General features: G+C 47.4%; 7 protein-coding genes across 7 annotated transcripts; 2 read left to right on the top strand and 5 right to left on the bottom strand.

Annotated features, from left to right (window-relative positions):
* Positions 1 to 8: 8 nt before the first annotated feature.
* On the bottom strand, positions 9 to 1,266 carry BT62DRAFT_996573 (cytochrome P450; the record flags this gene model as incomplete). The annotated part of the gene is made up of 7 exons (XM_043190591.1): positions 1,143 to 1,266; positions 947 to 1,095; positions 747 to 882; positions 596 to 693; positions 431 to 536; positions 304 to 382; positions 9 to 238 (listed from the first exon to the last, which is right to left on the bottom strand). Coding segments are annotated over exons 2-7 (708 nt in total), but the record flags the coding sequence as incomplete, so codon positions are not given.
* A 1,180-nt stretch (positions 1,267 to 2,446) lies between these two features.
* On the bottom strand, positions 2,447 to 4,782 carry BT62DRAFT_1010299 (cytochrome P450; the record flags this gene model as incomplete). The annotated part of the gene is made up of 14 exons (XM_043177634.1): positions 2,447 to 2,624; positions 2,680 to 2,727; positions 2,783 to 2,884; positions 2,939 to 3,105; positions 3,158 to 3,356; positions 3,408 to 3,474; positions 3,532 to 3,761; positions 3,823 to 3,895; positions 3,957 to 4,062; positions 4,117 to 4,214; positions 4,269 to 4,404; positions 4,469 to 4,528; positions 4,581 to 4,618; positions 4,668 to 4,782. 14 exons carry the CDS (start codon positions 4,780 to 4,782, stop codon positions 2,447 to 2,449), a joined length of 1,617 nt encoding a protein of 538 aa, XP_043036156.1.
* A 777-nt stretch (positions 4,783 to 5,559) lies between these two features.
* Positions 5,560 to 8,345, bottom strand: BT62DRAFT_954763 (heat shock protein 70). The gene is made up of 5 exons (XM_043188318.1): positions 8,094 to 8,345; positions 7,975 to 8,039; positions 7,723 to 7,921; positions 6,289 to 7,668; positions 5,560 to 6,235 (listed from the first exon to the last, which is right to left on the bottom strand). The coding sequence occupies exons 1-5, from the start codon at positions 8,133 to 8,135 to the stop codon at positions 5,603 to 5,605; spliced, it is 2,319 nt and encodes a 772-aa protein (XP_043036155.1). The 5' UTR covers positions 8,136 to 8,345; the 3' UTR covers positions 5,560 to 5,602.
* An 872-nt stretch (positions 8,346 to 9,217) lies between these two features.
* Positions 9,218 to 10,104, bottom strand: BT62DRAFT_1079250 (uncharacterized protein; the record flags this gene model as incomplete). Its single annotated transcript, XM_043179466.1, has 2 exons — positions 9,347 to 10,104; positions 9,218 to 9,283 (listed from the first exon to the last, which is right to left on the bottom strand). The coding sequence occupies exons 1-2, from the start codon at positions 9,605 to 9,607 to the stop codon at positions 9,218 to 9,220; spliced, it is 327 nt and encodes a 108-aa protein (XP_043036154.1). The 5' UTR covers positions 9,608 to 10,104.
* Positions 10,105 to 12,104: 2,000 nt separating this feature from the next.
* On the top strand, positions 12,105 to 14,593 carry BT62DRAFT_973619 (cytochrome P450). The gene is made up of 14 exons (XM_043189119.1): positions 12,105 to 12,329; positions 12,386 to 12,423; positions 12,482 to 12,541; positions 12,595 to 12,730; positions 12,786 to 12,883; positions 12,941 to 13,046; positions 13,101 to 13,173; positions 13,224 to 13,453; positions 13,513 to 13,579; positions 13,631 to 13,829; positions 13,879 to 14,045; positions 14,105 to 14,206; positions 14,264 to 14,311; positions 14,368 to 14,593. Exons 1-14 carry the CDS (start codon positions 12,185 to 12,187, stop codon positions 14,540 to 14,542), a joined length of 1,644 nt encoding a protein of 547 aa, XP_043036153.1. The 5' UTR covers positions 12,105 to 12,184; the 3' UTR covers positions 14,543 to 14,593.
* A 1,205-nt stretch (positions 14,594 to 15,798) lies between these two features.
* BT62DRAFT_935954 (uncharacterized protein) lies at positions 15,799 to 16,468 on the top strand. The gene is made up of 3 exons (XM_043187041.1): positions 15,799 to 16,149; positions 16,205 to 16,340; positions 16,386 to 16,468. Exons 1-3 carry the CDS (start codon positions 16,099 to 16,101, stop codon positions 16,391 to 16,393), a joined length of 195 nt encoding a protein of 64 aa, XP_043036152.1. The 5' UTR covers positions 15,799 to 16,098; the 3' UTR covers positions 16,394 to 16,468.
* Positions 16,469 to 16,708: 240 nt separating this feature from the next.
* Positions 16,709 to 17,798, bottom strand: BT62DRAFT_905536 (uncharacterized protein; the record flags this gene model as incomplete). The annotated part of the gene is made up of 3 exons (XM_043183604.1): positions 16,709 to 17,379; positions 17,428 to 17,522; positions 17,584 to 17,798. 3 exons carry the CDS (start codon positions 17,796 to 17,798, stop codon positions 16,709 to 16,711), a joined length of 981 nt encoding a protein of 326 aa, XP_043036151.1.
* Between the last annotated feature and the right edge of the window lie 122 nt (positions 17,799 to 17,920).

Below are 17,920 nucleotides of genomic sequence, written 5' to 3'. Positions count from 1 at the left end.
AAACGCACCCAGCAAACTCATGATATCCCTGTTTGGGTTTCCCTCAGCAAGTGCAGTATATTTCTCACTTAACAACTGCTTTGCGACATGACCAGTTAAGTCGCGGACCATTCTCGCATGTTTCAGTCGTTTGATTGGCGCTTTCTCAACAAACAGTCGTACAAGCCATATAGGCAGCCATTCCATCAGACATAATGATAGGGTGCTATTGTCGGTAGCGACGGCGAAAGTATCAAACCTGGAAGGTGGATTGACCATCAGAGTATTGTCTCTCGAGTCAAAAAAAAAGTTGAGAAGACTGACAACATATTCGTGTATGCGACGGTTAGAGGCTTGGCCGAGCCGTCGAGGGCCCCAAACTGATAATCAAATGCCGCTAAAACTGTTGTCGGGCGAAGGACCAAATAAGATGTGATTGTAAGCAACGTACCCTCGCCAATGGCATCCAACGTTGCACGGGACGTCCACGAAGGAATATCGATAACGACGGACTGTTCATCAGTTGTGGAAATCATCTCCCTCCACTTTGATGTCATCTTCGAATAAACAGGATGTTCAGAGATTTTTACGGCATGTATAAATTAATAACATTTACCCTCCCAGCATGCGTAAAAAACACCGGTACATAAAATTTTGCTTCGGGACCTCCGAAACCTGGTAGGAGAACTTTGCGATGTCTCTTGTGGTCCTCACCTGCTCAAACCAGTCGAGATTAGCATGCAAAATTGTATATTTTAATAGCTCACCTTCGGCGAAGAAAATTCCGATCCCTGTCATCAGTCGACCGAGCTCCTTACGACCTGGGGATTTGATAAATCTGTAGCCACTAGTTTGATATATATACTGAAGGGCTTTGGGGTCGGACACCAGGAGGCGATCTTCCTGCAGGAGGAATCGGGATCGACCGTCAGCGAATAGAAAGCTACTGAACATAAATGTATCTTACTCCCAACGCCGCTCGTACTCGGACGATGTCGCCATATTGTTCTTGCCATTTGAAGTCCATCTAAGTCTGGCGTGAACGACAGAATGCACTGGTTCGAATTCATCAGTTTACTTCTCCTGCTTCGCCTTTGAGAAGTTCAGGCAGGTTTCCTACGCCGACATGAGAAACAGCTTGAGACGCAATATGGCAATCGTACCATAGATCCAAGAGTTCCATTGAGGCCCAGGAACACTGGCAATGGATGCGCGTTTGAGTTGCTTGTACATCAAATACACTGCATAGAGCAGGCAAAGATACAACAATGCGAGAAATAAAGCCATGTTCAGGAGTGATACAGTAGTACTTGCGCATGTCTTCGGGTAGAATATATAGTCATCAGAGTATGCTAGTAGCCGATCACTGCCGGACAGAAACGAAAGCCTTGCGTAGTAATGAAAGTTGTCCGGCCGCGTAGATACGGGGGTCGTCACGAGGTAGCAAAGCATTCGCAAACATTTTAACATACTCAGCAAGTTCTGTATCATTTGAGCTGAATTGTATAGTAATTCTTATTTTTGTCAACGAACCGTGTTACCGATAGACCCTAAGATAGAAGAGTTGGATGTCAGACATGCTGACACTAGTTACGTTTCAAGGACCACCTAGGTTGGTTCGAACGCTCAGTCTGCTTTATTTGGACTGAAAAAGCCCTTTCAGGTAAAAACGAATGCTCCTTAGGCAGTGCCAATAAGACTTCGGTGGCAGTGTTTGAGCTTGATGATACTGCGCATAAGACCAGCCGCATCCTTAGGCTATTCCGTGAAGACCTGTGCCGGGAATTGCGTGATCACCGGTGAATTACCGTGTATACCAATCCCTGAAATATCATGGAAATGCATGGTGATATCCGTAAGCCCAGGTCGACAAACAAAAAAGCAGACTGAACAAGAGACTGAAATTTTTTCAAAAAAAAAAAACTTAAAGGTATCCGATCACGTGGATGAGATACTCGGTTACCGGACCGAATCGCGACATTGCCACTGAATGCTACGACGACTGCCGTCTTCCTTTCTCAATGGTGCAAGGATTATGCAACTGACTTTGATATGTCTTCTTTGAGTTTAATTGTCTCGCATGCCGCAGAATGGCCCACTGAGCAATACCATTTGCTCAGTAGTGGGTACTGCATCTCCTCTAGAACCTTCCATTCGGCAGTATTACTTCAAGTGCACAAATGTGTCTCTATGTTCCCTCGCCGTCTCCGACTTCGCGAACATCTAACAATTGTGCGAAAACTGTAGCTCCGAAAAGGCTAGGCGAACCGTGGACATGAGAATTAGCGTTCAACGTTAAGCAATTGACCAGAGTGCTAGACAATCATCACAGTGTTACATGGACTATCTTGTGGTCAGATATTTTCGGAACAGAAACAAAAAGCAATGTTTCGATAGACCAGCAGGTAGGCATGCCTCGGATGTATATTTATCAGGATGCTCATGTCAACGAATCACAATCCAAGGTTCATTGGCGAGACGCAATCGTTACTCTCAATGGCAACTGAGAACCTTTCTGCACCTCCCCTTCCACCGTCGGCGCCATCATACCACAAGCCTCCCTCCGAATCCGCTCAGATTCCTTGGTCAACGAAAACTCAAAGTTATTGATGACCTCTACAATGAACGCGTGGAGTTCGAGGACACTATGAATTTCCGTAGTTAGCGTTCAATAAAAGAGACACAGCGAAGACTCCATACGCAAATCGCCAGCCGATACAAGACCTAAGTCCTCCAGAAAACGTGAATCTATAGCGAAAATGTTCAGCATAGTACTGCGCCTGCAATTGAAGCTAGATCGCACAAGTTCCCGTAGACGCCAATTGGTACCTCCTTATTAGTATTTCCCGCGAGCCACCGAGCGGGATCGAAAACATGTGCATCTTCTCCCCACACACTTTTGTGCCTTTCCGTTTCGTATAATCAGCGAATACCACAACGCATCATAGGCGGCTCCCACCTATTGTAGCCAGCAATCGATGCGATGATGGTTGTCCCCTTGGGTACTGCTATCTCTTGCACCACCTTTCCCGTCGTCAAAGTCACAGGCTTGCTCAATGGGATTACGTTGTCCTGAGCTGCCTGCCTAACCGTATTAAAAACAACAGGATGGAATCGAAGCACCTCCTGCAAAACAATGAGCCCGAGGTCATAAATGAGGCCTATCATCTCAGCTAACCTTCACGACCGCAGTCAGATAAGGCATGCTATCCAAGTCCTGGACGGAAAACTCGGTATCACCACGAGCAAAAATGGCTCTTTCTTTCTCTCTGATTTGGGTCCTTAGCCGGTCTTGTACTTCAGGGCGTCTCGCGAGTTCGAGAAATGTCCAGGAGAGTGCAGTGGCAGTCGTTTCGTGGCCCGCAAACATGATCGTGCTATGAGTTTCAGTCTCAGCGATGAAGCTCTAGTTGAGGTATTACGCCTACTTCATCTGACCGACTAGCTCTTCGACGCTGAGTTGCGTCTTTGGATTTTCCGAAAGATTTGCTTTCACTGCCATTATGAAGATCAAGTACATGTAAACCGGCAAGCTGAACAAAGAAAGCGCACCCAACAAACTCATGATATCTCTCTTGGGTTTTTCCGCGGCAAGTGCTTCATATTTCTCCTTCAGCAACTGCTTCGCGACCTGAACGGTCAAGTCATGTGCCGTTCTAAGATGCTCCAGTCGTTTGATTGGCGCCTTCTGAACGAAAAGTCGTACAATCCATTGAGGTAACAGGTCCATCAGGCACATAGATAGGGCACTGTTGTCGGTAGTGACGGCGAAAGTATCAAACCTGGAAATCGGCTTGAGCGTCAGAGTATCGTCTCTCGGTCAAAGTTTTTGAGAAGGCTGACATCAAATTTGTGTACGCGACGGTTAGAGGTTCGGCCGAGTTGTCGAGCGCGCCAAACTGATAATCAAATGCCGCTAAAACTCTTGTTGAGAGGGGAGAGGAAATGAGATGTGAGTGTGAGTCTAAGCAACGCACCCTCGCCGATGGCATCCAATGTCGCACGGGACGTCCACGAATGAACGTCGATAACGGCACACTGTTCGTCACTCGTGGAGATCATCTCCTTCCATTTTGACGCCATCTTCAAATCAATGCACATCTCAATGGAGAATCGCCACAGATAAATACCGCTTACCTTTCCGGATTGCGTGAAAAAAACCGGTACATAAAATTTTGCTTCGGGACCTCCGAAACCTGGTAGGAGAACTTTGCGATGTCTCTTGTGGTCCTCACCTGCTCAAACCGATCCAGATTCGCATGCAAAGACCGTGGATTTTGACGGCTCACCTTCGACAAAGGCAATTCCGGTCCCTGTGAGCAGCCGTCGGAGCTCCTTACCACCTGGGGGTTTTATGAATCTATAGCCGCTGGTTTGATATATGTACTGAAGGGCTTTGGGGTCAGACACCAGGAGACGATCTTCCTATAGAACGAGATCGGCACCCAGCGTCAGCAACTGGACAGTTAGTGAGCAGAAGGCGGCTTACTCCCAACGGCGCTCGGACTCGGACAACGTCGCCATACTGCTCTTGCCATTTAAAGTCGACCTAAATGCAGCGTAAAACTTCGATAGGAACTAGTTCAGTTTGATCGATTTACTTCTGCCGCTTCGCCTTTGAAGAGTTCAGGAAAGTTTCCTGTCGAAAGATGAGAAATGGCCAAAAGGTGTGGTACGTCACAGCGTACCATAGAGCCAAGATTTCCATGGTGGCCCACGAATGTTGGCAATTGAGATGCGTTTAACTCGTTTGTATACGAGAAAAATCAGACAGATGGACGAGAGCGCGAGGAGTAAAGCCATGATTAGGGTTCAAGAAGATTTTGTGTACAATATATACGCGCTCGCACTCGCACCCTATCACCGCATCGAAGAGATTCCCGGCCGGACAGTCATTCCTTTAACGTTGAGAAAACGGACTCGCTATGGGTCGTCGCACCCGTCGAAGAGATTCCCGGCCGGACAATCTTTCCTTATAACGCTGCGAAAACAGACTCGCTATGGGTCGTCGCACCCGTCGAAGAGATTCCCGGCCGGACAGTCATTCCTTTAACGTTGCGAAAACAGACTCGCTATGGATCGCGAGTTGTTCAGTTTAGGTCATTTGCAACTTTTTAGCGATACATGACGTTTGCGAGGTTTGAGCTGAATTGTACCGTCTACTGCGGATACCTATAGACCTGGTGATAGTTTGAGAACAACCGCACTGGCAGTAGTAGGGCGCCTCTTACTAGTACTATTCAAACCTTGTTCAAGTGACGTTCAGGCCTCAAGCCCGGGTATATCTTTCAATTACTTACAGTCTCGGAATGCTGTACAGTGGCTTAGATTGACAGAAAGTTTAAATGACAGCCTGAGAAATGCAGGAGTGTCTGTGGGAGTGCCAAGGCTGGCTGTGAGAGAAAGAACGCGGAGAAGTTGAAGATGAGTTACTATTACAAGTCCAACTCTCGGCCCGCTTACCGGAACGACGACGAAAACAGAAGAATCAAAGCTAGACCACGGCAGACCAAGACACGCGGCTAACCTCGGCCCGTCGAAACGATGGAAATGTTTTTTGTCTATACAAAACATACAGCACGACTAACTACAATCAAGTATCCCTACACACAGATTTCATTCATTAGTCTACATCCATCTCTGAAGGCCCATTAGGCTCCTCCTTCTTGGGAGGTTCCTCCGCCGGCGTCTCATTCCCACTCCTGGGCGTCCCAGTCCCGCTGCTAGGAACCACCGGCGGCTTAGGCTTAGGCTTCGTCAAGATCGGCGTCGCAAAGTAGATAACCTCATCCCTTTTCTTCGATATCTCAGCACTCGTCAACACAGGGTCCACGTTCTTCGCACGCTCCGTCTGCCTGATGATCTGATCCTCAAGCCACTTTTGCACAGTCGCGACCTTCTCCACGACGGATTGCTTGTCTTTCTCTTCGATATGGGAGAATTTGTCGTCAGTGGAGGTGGCTTGGGACATGTAACTGTTGAGGGTTTCGCGGAGTTGGGTGATGGCTCGGACGCGCTCCTCAGATTCGCGCCAGCGGAAGGTGATGGGGTCACCGAGGACTTTAAGGGCATCCAGGCGAGTGACGTAAGCTGATTTGGTCGCGTCTTCGCCTTCTTCGGAGTAGAGCCAATCTTCTGCATCTTGGAGAGCGGCAAGGAGCTTCTCCTTTTCTTCAGGCTTCACAAACGGAGCGTATCGATCATCGAGCTTGCCACGGGTGTCATAGACATACTCTTCGAGGGCGTTTTTGCGATCCTGGAAGAAATGAGTCAGTCTGCGCCAACGACACATCATTAGGGCACACGTACCTCAGTATCCATCACAAGCTTGTCGCTGGCGTGCATCTGCGCCTCTTGCTCTTTCAAGGATTCTACAAGACTCTTGTCCAAGCTAGACGTGCCGGAAACAAACGGAACGTCGTGCTTGACCTTCTTCTTTTTGGGAGGAGCATCGGGAGGAGCATCAACATCCATATCTTCTTCCTTCTCTACAATCTCGTCAACGAACGCAGCCTCGAACGACATAAGACCGTTCGAATTCAACCTCGTCTTGACCTTCACGGGAGTATCACTGTTGCTGACTGCAGGAATCTCCTTGGCTGTGAACTTGGCAACCCAAGGGTTAATGCTGCCAGGCAACAGAGAAGGTTCGTCATACATAGCCTCAACAGTGAATGGCTCCTTCTTGTAGAACGACAGAATCTTTGATGAAGGAAGCGCATTACCGCGGGGGAAGACCAGAAGCTCGGTATCCTCCTCAGGCGAGTCAGGCGATGCTTCCCAAACCGTTTTGATAGGATACGTGGCGATATCCGTGAAACGGAAATCACGGACACGGAAGACGGGGGAAAGCATAGCACAGGCAAAGGTGGCACCGCGCGCAACGGCCTCATCCTGGTTAAGGGTGGTGGAGAGGGCCTTTCCGAGGAAAGCAGATTGAATGCGAGCCCGGACGGCAGGAATACGCGTGGATCCACCAATGAGTTCGACTGCATCGATCTGGTCAAGAGTGAGTTCCGATTCCTTGAGAGCGTTTTCGAGCGGTGTAGAGATGCGATCGAGGACACTGGCGATAAGGGCTTCATACTCTTCGCGGGTCAGCTTCGAGGAGGCGTCAATGTCGTTCATGATAGATTCTATGTTGAGAGGCGCCTCATGATTAGCAGAGAGCACCTTTTTCAGGCGTTCGCATCCCGCGGCGAGACGGAAAGTAGCTTTAGGGTTTGACATGACGTCAATCTTGTACTTTCCCTTGAACTCTTCCGAAAAGTGCTTTACTAGGGCGTAGTCGATGTCTCTACCCCCGAGATTACGGTCGTAAGCAGTGCTCTTGACGGTGAGCTGGCCTTTTGAAAAGGCTACAACGGCCACGGACAAGCTGGAGTGTCCGACGTCAACAAAGACGACGTTACGGGGTGAGTCGGACTCTGGGAGGTCGGATTTGGTGATACCGTAGCCCAGGGCGGCAGCGGTAGCATCGTTGATGAGTCGGAGAACGTTGAGACCAGCGATAGCTGCAGCATCAAGAACAGCACGACGCTGAATGTCAGTGTACCATCCCGGCACAGCGATGACAATGTCGGTGACACCCGTCTTGAGCTCGTTGGCAGCAATATCACGAAGTTTGGCGAGATACATGCCGACGAGCTGGGTAGCTGAGAAGGATTGTTTCTCTCCGAGATATCTCACCTATAAAACATGAGCAAGGCAAGAAAAAAAAAATAAGACGGAAATGCGGCATACATCGACACCAACAGAACCCTGGACGTCGACCAAGGATGCATTGATAAATTTTTTCTCGATATCCTGAACATCTGTATCATTCAACGTCCGGCCAACAAGCCGCTTCAGAGAGCCGATGGTGTTTCTAAAATTTGAAGTCTCCTGCGTTTTGGCAGCCTCGCCAATGGAACGCTGTTTAGGACCGAATGCAACCAAGGACCTGCAAGAACCCGGATCAGTATCCTCGGTGTTGTTTAAAGTATAGCTACGCACGGTGTTGCACGATTCGACACTTCATTCGTAATGATATCGATGCCTCGATGCCTGGCCACACCAATCTTTGGAATATCAGAAAAAAATCGATCTCGTATGCGATGGTCGAGGGAACGCACCTTGCTATGCAGACAGCCAAAATCAACACCAACAACGGCCATGATGGATATAAGATGCGATTACGATAGAGAATTAGTGGGTCGTGGTCGTACAGAGAAGAAAAAATCTAGCAGAGGTAAGGGTGTGACGAATGCCGGTGACAAGCCAATTTGACTGCTATTTTTGGATTCTGTACCCTTCTGGATGTTTCTATAGCCTTCTACGCCATCTCTCACAGTGAAGGCGATACAGGGCCTTACAGGACGCGTCTATTCCAATAGCATACGGTCAAGAAGCACAGTAGCTGGCCCTTGAAATCAAAGCATATCATTAGAACGAATACTGCCAGATTTCAATATATGTATTCCTCTGATTACCTGCCAGATGTGCAGAGTTTATTGATATTGATTAATTACGGTATGTGTGGGGCAATGCACGCCCAAAAAATAGAATTATCGTTCTGCAACGTGTCATTGTGCCCAACAGCATATCCCAGCATTGTTGTTCGAGGCTATGTGCGTAGCTTCTGCTGTTGAAATCAGCTTGTCATCCCATGCTTCCCATCAGCATCTCCCAAGAGGCATTACACAGGCTTTCTGACCAAGCATCAAAGAAATAACACAAGGTTTGTAGACGACATACGGTACTCTCATTAATGAAAAAAAAAAAACAGAAGGACAACATAGCTTTCAAATCTAAGGCTTTCGCGACGAGGCCTTTTATTGATACAGGATTGATAGAGGGGCCGATTGTACATGGTATATGTGACATTGGCAATCGTGCTCTGGGCTATGAAGACAGTAAGAACGTCACTGAAAGTAAGAAGCGCAGTAGAACGACCTTTCTGACAATCAGAGGTGATTATAATGACACGAATATGGGTGTAATGATCCCATGTGGAAAGCTTAGCCAAAAGGAACTGGGCTGAGGAGGAGCGTCGGTTTCGTTACGTGCAAGCCACGCGTGTAATTTCTTATCAATCAATAGAGAGTCGAAGTTTCCTGGCGTTACTGGCGGCCGTTTTCTCAAGGACATCATAGAAAATACTTCAATGGCCCGCAACGAACCACTCAAAGGCAGTGGTTAACGCAGCAGTCACGTTTGGCTGAACCAAGGCTGCGACGAATACAAAAGCGTTGTGCCTCTAGATGGCTCCCGCAAACTTGACCCAGACCTCGTCCATATCGCCAGGTCCTTCTTCGTTGCCAGACTATGATCATTACAACTGAAAGAACAAGTATTTACTTAAACGAGAACAGGGAGGGCACCAGACCAGGCTTCTGAAGGTCTCGATGCTGTCATCATTTCGTTTCCTATCGGTGCTATCCACAACCCATATACTAGTCCCCCGCCGATGTCTCAGAACACAGTCCCGGCATAGGGTAGACGTCATGAAAACCGCAGGCAGTTCCCAGCAAGTAAGCTTTCGACGGTGTCGACCGGTAAAAGATATATCTACAGTCTCCACAGTATATCCAACGGTAGGAATGATCGGAATACCCTGGCTGAGTTTCCGGAGGTACGAGAGTGTCATCTTTCCAGAATAATCGGGCCCAAAGATGATGACCCAGGGTACTGGAGAAGCAGCAGTCGATGAGCTGACGAATCATCGTGCTCTAAATGCTGGTACAGGCCACTTCGTGGATAATAAACCAACGTTTTCGTGGGCACACGTCAGTGACACGGTCCATCCAATGTTATTGGGGGCATAGGACGTCGTACTAGTGCGATATCGCTGTCATTCCCGGTCCAAAAGCAGTTATGCGGGCGCGCTCTAATCGTGGGAGAACTGGTAAAGCTTCGGATAGCGCTAAATTTGATTCGGATATAGTCTAAAACTTAATCGAGGGACCGGGGCGGGGGGTATGATCGCCACTTAAAAATATATGGTTGCTGAAGCCGGCATCCTGTGTGCGCCTCATGATGGACGGCGACTGACTTCCTCTACCATCTTGACATTTAAAGCACTTAAATAATACTCCCTCATTTCTCGTTATTTATGTAATATTCTATGCCTTCGCAGGGTTCTACACCTACCACACTCTCTAATACCCACAATATTCCTTCTGTTAATTCTCCAGAGTGGATGAAACGAATTCTTAAAGAATACCATCATATTATACTCCTGAATCATAAATCTATGTCTCTGGGGACACCCCAAGCACATAGAGCAAGAGAGAGGGACGACACGACGTCTTTGGTGAGCACAGATTCCAAGTTTGGATGTGTGCGCCCCGGATGCCGAATTTGGCGTTGAACGGAAAAGTGGCGTCGGGGATCATATCTGATCTCATAAACAAGCTGCGTCTCCACCGGTATCTGCTTTGGGAGGTGTTGGGATTTTGCTGGAAAGTTCTAGAAAGGGCAATCCGGCATCATGCTGAGAGTTGATGAGTAAGCTCAAGAGAAAGAGAAAGTTGTAGTAAATTCTAGATATAAGCCTGGAGAGTATAAATACAAGCTCTGCAGGAGCTGTAGAATAACAAGTTCATACCATCTGGCCTTACCAGCTTGGAGTCTACCCTGCACAACACCCAGAATTTCCAACACTTTCCAAGTGGTCATCTCTTACATTTATTGACTGCATTCTTGATGCAGTTGAGCAGACTCACCTGAGTGATATTCCTGCCTTTATGGTGATGTCTCCAAAGGCTTCTCCTCCTACTGCTGGACATTCCCATAACAATCATCTCACAAAAGCCAAGATCTGCACATTCCACTTCCATCTTTTACTTCCCATTCCTGTACATTGAAAAGCATTAGTGTATCTCTTAGCATCCTCCCATAGCCTATGCTAGCAGTCAAGGTCCTGAGATGGGCAGAACAACAACATCCTGTTGTTTCTTGCTCTGAGCACTTGCACCATTATTGTCAATCCAACATCAAAGATGAAATCCATGTTTTGCTGTACTGTGATGGATGCAACAATTTGAATCTATTGTGCCCCCAGTTATCTTGTGCTCCTTTGTGAAGTACATATTTGATATATTTCTTCTCTTTCAGTGTCTGCATATCTTTTGTCCTTATAATCAATGTTCCTTTACATCATACTTCAATGTATCCCATGATGGACCTGTACTCTATGAGATGTATGCAACTAGTGTTGGATATTGAGGTTATTAAGGCTCAATCCAAGTTAAGCCCTTAATACTTATCAAGGAGGCTTAATTATTTAAGTGTCAATATAAAGGCCTAATGTTCAGAATACCTATTTCAGCATGTATATAAAGAGTTCAGAACCTCTTCATTTATAAGCAGGTGTTCTCTTGGTCTCATGTTGTAGTCACACAACCAAATATACTTGCTTTCATGCATTTTATACATGATTCTGAGATGAGCAAGGAGGAGAACATGTCAGAGGCAAACTCAAAGCATCACTGGAATGAGATTGGAAAAAGAGTATAAAATGGACCTGCTGGTGGTAACAATCAGATGCTCCCTGTCTTTCTAAAAGATAGTACCATACAACAGTATGGCCACAGCACATGGCTTGCCATGCCACGGCTCTGGACCCGGCCGTTGATGATTGGGATCTTGTGCCAGTAACAACACCAATACCGCTCCCCCCCCTCCCGATCAGAATACAGACTCTACATTCTTACCTTCATACGGATCGTGGACTCAGGTTTACGAGACTAAGTCAGAATAGTTTTGGTTAGTTCAATTGTATGGGTACGGGCTGCAATGGAGAAACCGGTCAAGCTTCGGATAGGATCAATTTCGGCCTTATCGAACTCGTAAGTTCCACTGCGGCTTCATTCTTATTGATAGAACTTCACCTTTGCCTGGCCACGAGCAGAAGTTCGAACCCCGGAAAGAATTATCGCCCCCCGCTTACGCCTTTTCTCTGACATCCAGGTCTGTACTGAAGGCTTGATTGCAATACGGGAACTAAAAGGAGACTTGTATGCATTTCGACCCCAAATCTACTAGATATGTAACTCTTAATTGCCGAAGCGACTTTATTTCTGCAACCAATCAGTCCTAGACTCGGACTCTTGGCAGGTACTAATTCTATGACTGAGCATCCATAGGACCTTCCTTCCCGATTTGGGCCCGCAATCAGTGGTATTTTTGTAGGCTTCAGAACTGCTATATATTTCACCAATGGATGTTCAGGCTACCCAGAATCATGGCCTTCCTTGTTGCGTTATGGTCTCTTTTCCTGCTCAGTACTGTATATCTTGTGTACAAGCGCCTTACTCGCATCTCACTTGCTAATATTCCTGGGCCGCAATCGAAGTCCTTCCTCTATGGTATGATTTAAACTCCCATATCCTCCCATTCTTCACCTCATCGTTCGCAAATGCAGGAAACCTGCTGGAACTTCTCAGAGGCCAAGCATCAGACGTAAATCTATATCTCTTTGCTGAAAGTTATTGCCGTAATTTCATTTTACCGTGTTCAGGTAGACTTCAAATGGCAAGCGATGTATGGCGATATCATTCGCGTCCAGGGACATTTGGGGGTAAGTTACACTACGTGCGGTATCTGTCAAACTGTTCACTCATGGACGTGCAGGAAGATCGTCTTCTTGTCCTTGATCCCAAGGCGCTGCAGTATATATATCACACTAGTGGCTACAGGTTTATCAAACCCCCAGGACGTAAGGCCCTCGGAAGGTTGATGACAGGACCTGGAATTCTCTTCGCCGAGGGTCTGACATTATTTATGAATCAAGGTCTTCCCACGCTAATTTCTCGTGTACACAGGTGACGACCACAAGAGACACCGTAAAGTTCTCCTACCGGGTTTCGGAGGTCCCGAAGCCAAGTTTTATGTACCAGTGTTTTTCAAATATGCTAACAAGGTGAAAAATTTCCCCCATGCTTCAAGTCGACGTACCAAGTCCTCTGACCACTCAAAGATGGCGTCAAAGTGGAAAGAGTTGATCTCCACCTCTGACAACCAGTCCGTCATTCTTGATATTCCTTCGTGGGTATCGCGTGCAACATTGGACGCGATAGGTGAAGGTACGCCATTCGCACAGTCGCGCACTGAATACTCCCAACAAATCATCTGTCCAGCCGCCTTTGATTACCAGTTTGGCGCCCTCGATGACTCGACCAATCCGCTTACCACCGCATATACAAACCTCCTGTAAGCTGCTCGAACCCTCTTATATTGTATACGTACCTGACATTTTTCAGCTTTGACACTTTCACCATACAAACGGACAACAGTAGCCTGTTACTGCATATGATGGAAAGGATACCGCAGCGGCTTCTACGATACCTTGCTGAAAATGCACCTGTTCAGCGATTAAAGCACGTCCGAATGACGAACGAGCTATCCACCCAAGTCGCAAAGAAGTTATTGAATGAGAAAAAACGAGCCCTTGTGACCGGAGAATCGAGCAGGGATATCATGAGTTTACTAGGTCTGAACCCCTTTCGTCATCCGCCCGTTCGCTATGAAACTAACTCGCACGGATGGTAGTGAAAGCAAATGTCTCGGAAAATCCGAAAACTCAATTAGACGATGAAGAATTGCTTGCTCAAATGAAGTAAGTGTATTCCTTCAATTAATAGTTCATTATTCATTCCATTGATAACAGCACCATCATTCTCGCTGGCCATGAAACAACCGCTAATGCTTTTTCTTGGACTCTTCTTGAACTTTCAAAGCGCCCCGAAGTCCAAGAACGACTGAGAGCGGAGATCAGGGCGAAGGAGCGATTGATTTTTGACCGTGGTGATACAGAATTCACCGTGCAGGACTTGGATAGCATGGCATATTTGACTGCTGTGGTGAAGGTCAGGGTCCAACACTTTCTCGCATTCTCTCGGGCTCATCTCATTGTAGGAAGTACTTCGATTCCATCCAGTTGTCTACAACATCGCACGTGTCGCGGCTCGGGATGATGTGCTTCCTTTGAGCAAGCCCGTGACACTGACAACAGGAAAAGTAGTGCAAGAGGTGCCGATACCGAAAGGAACGTTCATCCTTGCTTCTGTCGCTGGATATAACAAGTAAGAATACGCCATATGACGCGCATTGTGACCCTCCGCTGATTCTGCGTGATGAAAAGGAACAAGGAAATCTGGGGAGAAGATGCTCACGCTTTCAATCCTGAACGATGGTTCCGGAAAAATACGAACAAGGAAGTATCTATCGGTGTCTACGGGAATCTGTATGTTACAGTTAAGGTCCACGAGAACTGCCAATTGCTGACGTTATGTTGTCTCAGATTCAGCTTTGCTGGAGGATCGATGTCGTGCATTGGCTGGAGATTCGCGTATGGAGTATCTCATCGTGTGCGACTTCTTCATATACTAACTCCCAATTTCATAGGGTCCTCGAACTCCACGCCTTTTTAATCGAGGTTATCAATAACTTTGAATTTTCTATGACTACCGAAGCTGAACGGGTTCGGAGGGAGGCTTGCTCTGTCATGACGCCGACTGTGGAAGGAGAGGTGGAGAAGGGTTCGCAACTGCCTTTGAGAGTAGCAATAGCCTCCCGCTAGTAGTGACCTTATAGAGTGAAATTTGATCCTGATTCGCTGATGATCTGTCTTACGAGCTGCAGCTCTTGGATGAAGATGGAAAAATCAATTCTTCTGGAGGAGCATCGGTTTCGGCACGTACTCTCCTTCTTTCCAAGCCCTAGAGTATCGGACTCGTTTTCAGAGGATGCTGGTGGCTGTTTTCTCGTGGCCGTCGTAGAAAAGGCTTCCGAAATAGCTTACGACGACCCACTCACAGGCGGTCGACAACGTAATAGTCCCGTAAGGCTGCCACAAAGGCGTCGTGCCCCGAGATGGACATTCCCTCGACAGGTCCTGCTTCATTATCAGTCTATGATGATGAACCATCAAAGAAAGCTCAACCCAGACCCCAACCCCCACCGACGTCTCAACAAACGGTTGCAAGAAGCCTTCGACAGCATCGACAGGCTGAATTGGAAAGGTTCGGATCGCGGCCCGCGCCGGCTACTACATCTGCTGCCGTCGAAATCGGACTCGCCAAATTTCAACCTAGCTCTAACATTTCGCCTCCGGTATATATTCATTGTGCCGAAATCTGTTCCAGTTTAGGACTTTTCGATCCTGGTTTTATCAAATAACATGCTTGAAATGCTGACGGAGAACTTCTGACTCTCACAGGAGGGATAACTTGTGTCATATCTTGTTTGACGTCGCTGGCCTCTACGCGCTGATAGGTTCTTGGAGACTTCGACTGGGACTATATATTTCAGGCGTCAATGCTACTGTTAGTTTTTCACTTCTGTAAACGTTCACATCAGCGTTCAATTTCTAGTTCTGTGCCACCAAACTGGGGGGCGGACTGCGCGAAAGCAAAAGACCTGGCTTGCTTCGCCTCAACTTCGTTTGACTCAGATATTTCCATCGGTAGTCTGTTGCAATTCGGTACCATTCGTATTCAAAGAACTCCGACAATAATTACGTTTGCCACCGCCCCCGACCATGTCAACTTTGCCCTGGACTGTAAGAAAGGATTACTAGCGCTTACTACTTATCTGTAAACGTATCTGACGTCGAAATATTCTATCTCCAGTTTTGATGGCAACGGGGGTAAATATTTGTCGAGAACAAGAACGAAGGACTCGGAAATACAGAAGAGCTCTTATGCTTCTTCGGTTTCACCATTTCACCATTTCACCATTCCACTCCTTATATCTCGTGAGTGGCTTCATATTTTTAGCTCTGCTGTTTAACTAACTCTGAGTTGCACTAACAGCGTCTTCATTTATCCCGGAGTCCCGTACAAAAACCCTAACGTCGGAATGGTTGTCATCCACAGTGGCCAGTTCTATATCATGGCTGAGCGTTCAGGACTATCATAACGTCGCAAGACCTTTCTTCTGTCGTTTCCTCCCAGTGATCGCTAATTGATAGGCTTTAGAATTGCTATATATTCCACACAAGGCCTCTCATCCTTGTTCACGTTCGCCAATGCAGGAAACCTGTCGGAACTCCTTAGAGGCTAAGCAGCAGAAGTGAATCTATACTTATCTGCTAATTGTTGCTGTGGTCTTATCTTACGCCGAGTTCGACTTCAAATGGAAAGCCATGTATGGCGATATATCGTTCGAGTCCGGGCACCCTTGGGTGTAAGTTATCCTCGGTAAAGTGTGTGTGTAATTGTTAACTAACGGTGCTATCCAGGAAGATCGCTTTCTGGTATCTGATCCCAGGGCGCTGCAGTATATATATCAGACTAGCGAACACGGATTTATCAAATCCCCAGACCACAAGGAGATCGGAGGATTGATTACAGGCCCGGGGATTCTCTTCGTCGAAGGTCGGCTATCGATCTCAAGGTCTTCACAGGCTAATCTCTTTTCAGTCACATAGGTGACAGCCACAAGAGGCACCTTAAAGTTCTCCTACCGGGTTTCGGAGGATGTGAAGCGAAAATTTATGTACCAGTGATTTTGGAGTATGCAATTTGATCTCCACCTATTTCACTTACGAGCTGCTGCTGAACGAAGATGGAAAATTTGACGTCTATGTCTCGTTCGCAGGAGCAATTGAAGTACAATTTCTGTATCCATCGTAAGGTAGTCCTTAGATACAAACTTCTACCAAAGTTGACATTACAAGGAATGCGAAAAGAAAAGGACGGCATCTACTGTACGAAAGCGAAGTTCGAACCGTACATGTGTATAATCATGACACTTCCTTCACCGAACTCGTAGTACTCGGGCTATGACTCGAATTCCCATCCTGCTGAGCTCTCAGCCAGCTTCCAAGTCCGACGGCAATAGCACCAACAGCCTGCGCAGCTCCAGAAGCCAACACGGCGCCACCAGCACCCGCAGCGACAGCGGGAATAGCCGGTAAACTCCCAGCCGTTATAAGTATAGCGCTTATCGTGCTCATCACCTTGGGATGTTCACTAGTCAAGAAATCTAGCGCATTGCACGCATTGAGCAACCAGACCGGGGCGCTGGCCACCGTCGTTACCGCTAAGCGATACATCAGCAATCCGTGCATAAGAAACGATGGAAACTTACTTTGATCCGTCGTCGACGAGCGTGTTGGCGAAGGGCAGACCAGCGAAGTGTCCAGTTTAGTCTTCTCTACCTGTAGTTTTAACGCGTCCGTCGTCGACGCTCGCCGTAATGGCCTGAAGAAATCGCCCGACCCCGATTTCGCACTGGCTAGCACTGGAGGTCGCTCTTTCTTCCCTTCCTTCTCCTTCTTCGATATCTGGAGATCGTTCACTGGTTCCTCAGTTATCGGAGTTTCTGGCTCGTCCTTCTTCCGTATTGTCCACCAATGCCCTGACGACTTTGCCTGTACTTTTACCGTCGTCGTCGCTGTAGCATCGATATGCCCTAGAGTGGACGTAAGTTACCTCGCCAAATCTACGAGAAATCACTCACATTCCAGATTCCTCATAGCGATCTTGAACTTCTCCCAATTCCAGCGATAATTTCCTCCATGCACTTTGCGCATGACGACCTTGAGTTCGTCCAACCTGGTCATCGCGCCATCAGCCTTCACCGCCCGCCCCGAGTCGGAGACCATACAAGACTCACCTTGTCTTCGCTTTCTCGCCCATGTATTTCTGCGCAACCCTGTGCCAGCATTCCTTCGGAACGTTCCTCTCCTGGCACCCATTTTTGACTTTCTTCAGCCAATCGTCGACCGACTCGTTCCTCCCATCGCCATAGAACATAGGCGGGTTCTCCCAAGCCGCGTACACAGGTTCGAGGTCATACGGCTTGAGCTTGAATGCGTCTAGGACCGACATGTGGGAGATAGGTTAGGGTAATAGCTCGAACTGGAGGATTTATCTCTCCCTTCGGAACACCCGTATTAAAAGGGTGCGCACCCGGGTACGAAACCAGAAACATCAGAGTTTAAAACTGAGGC

Source organism: Guyanagaster necrorhizus, assembly GCF_019112545.1.
Source record: "Guyanagaster necrorhizus MCA 3950 unplaced genomic scaffold BT62scaffold_28, whole genome shotgun sequence".
In the NCBI taxonomy this organism is placed as follows: domain Eukaryota; kingdom Fungi; phylum Basidiomycota; class Agaricomycetes; order Agaricales; family Physalacriaceae; genus Guyanagaster; species Guyanagaster necrorhizus.
Note: the sequence above shows the minus strand (reverse complement) of the source record. Positions and strands in the feature narration are given on the sequence as shown.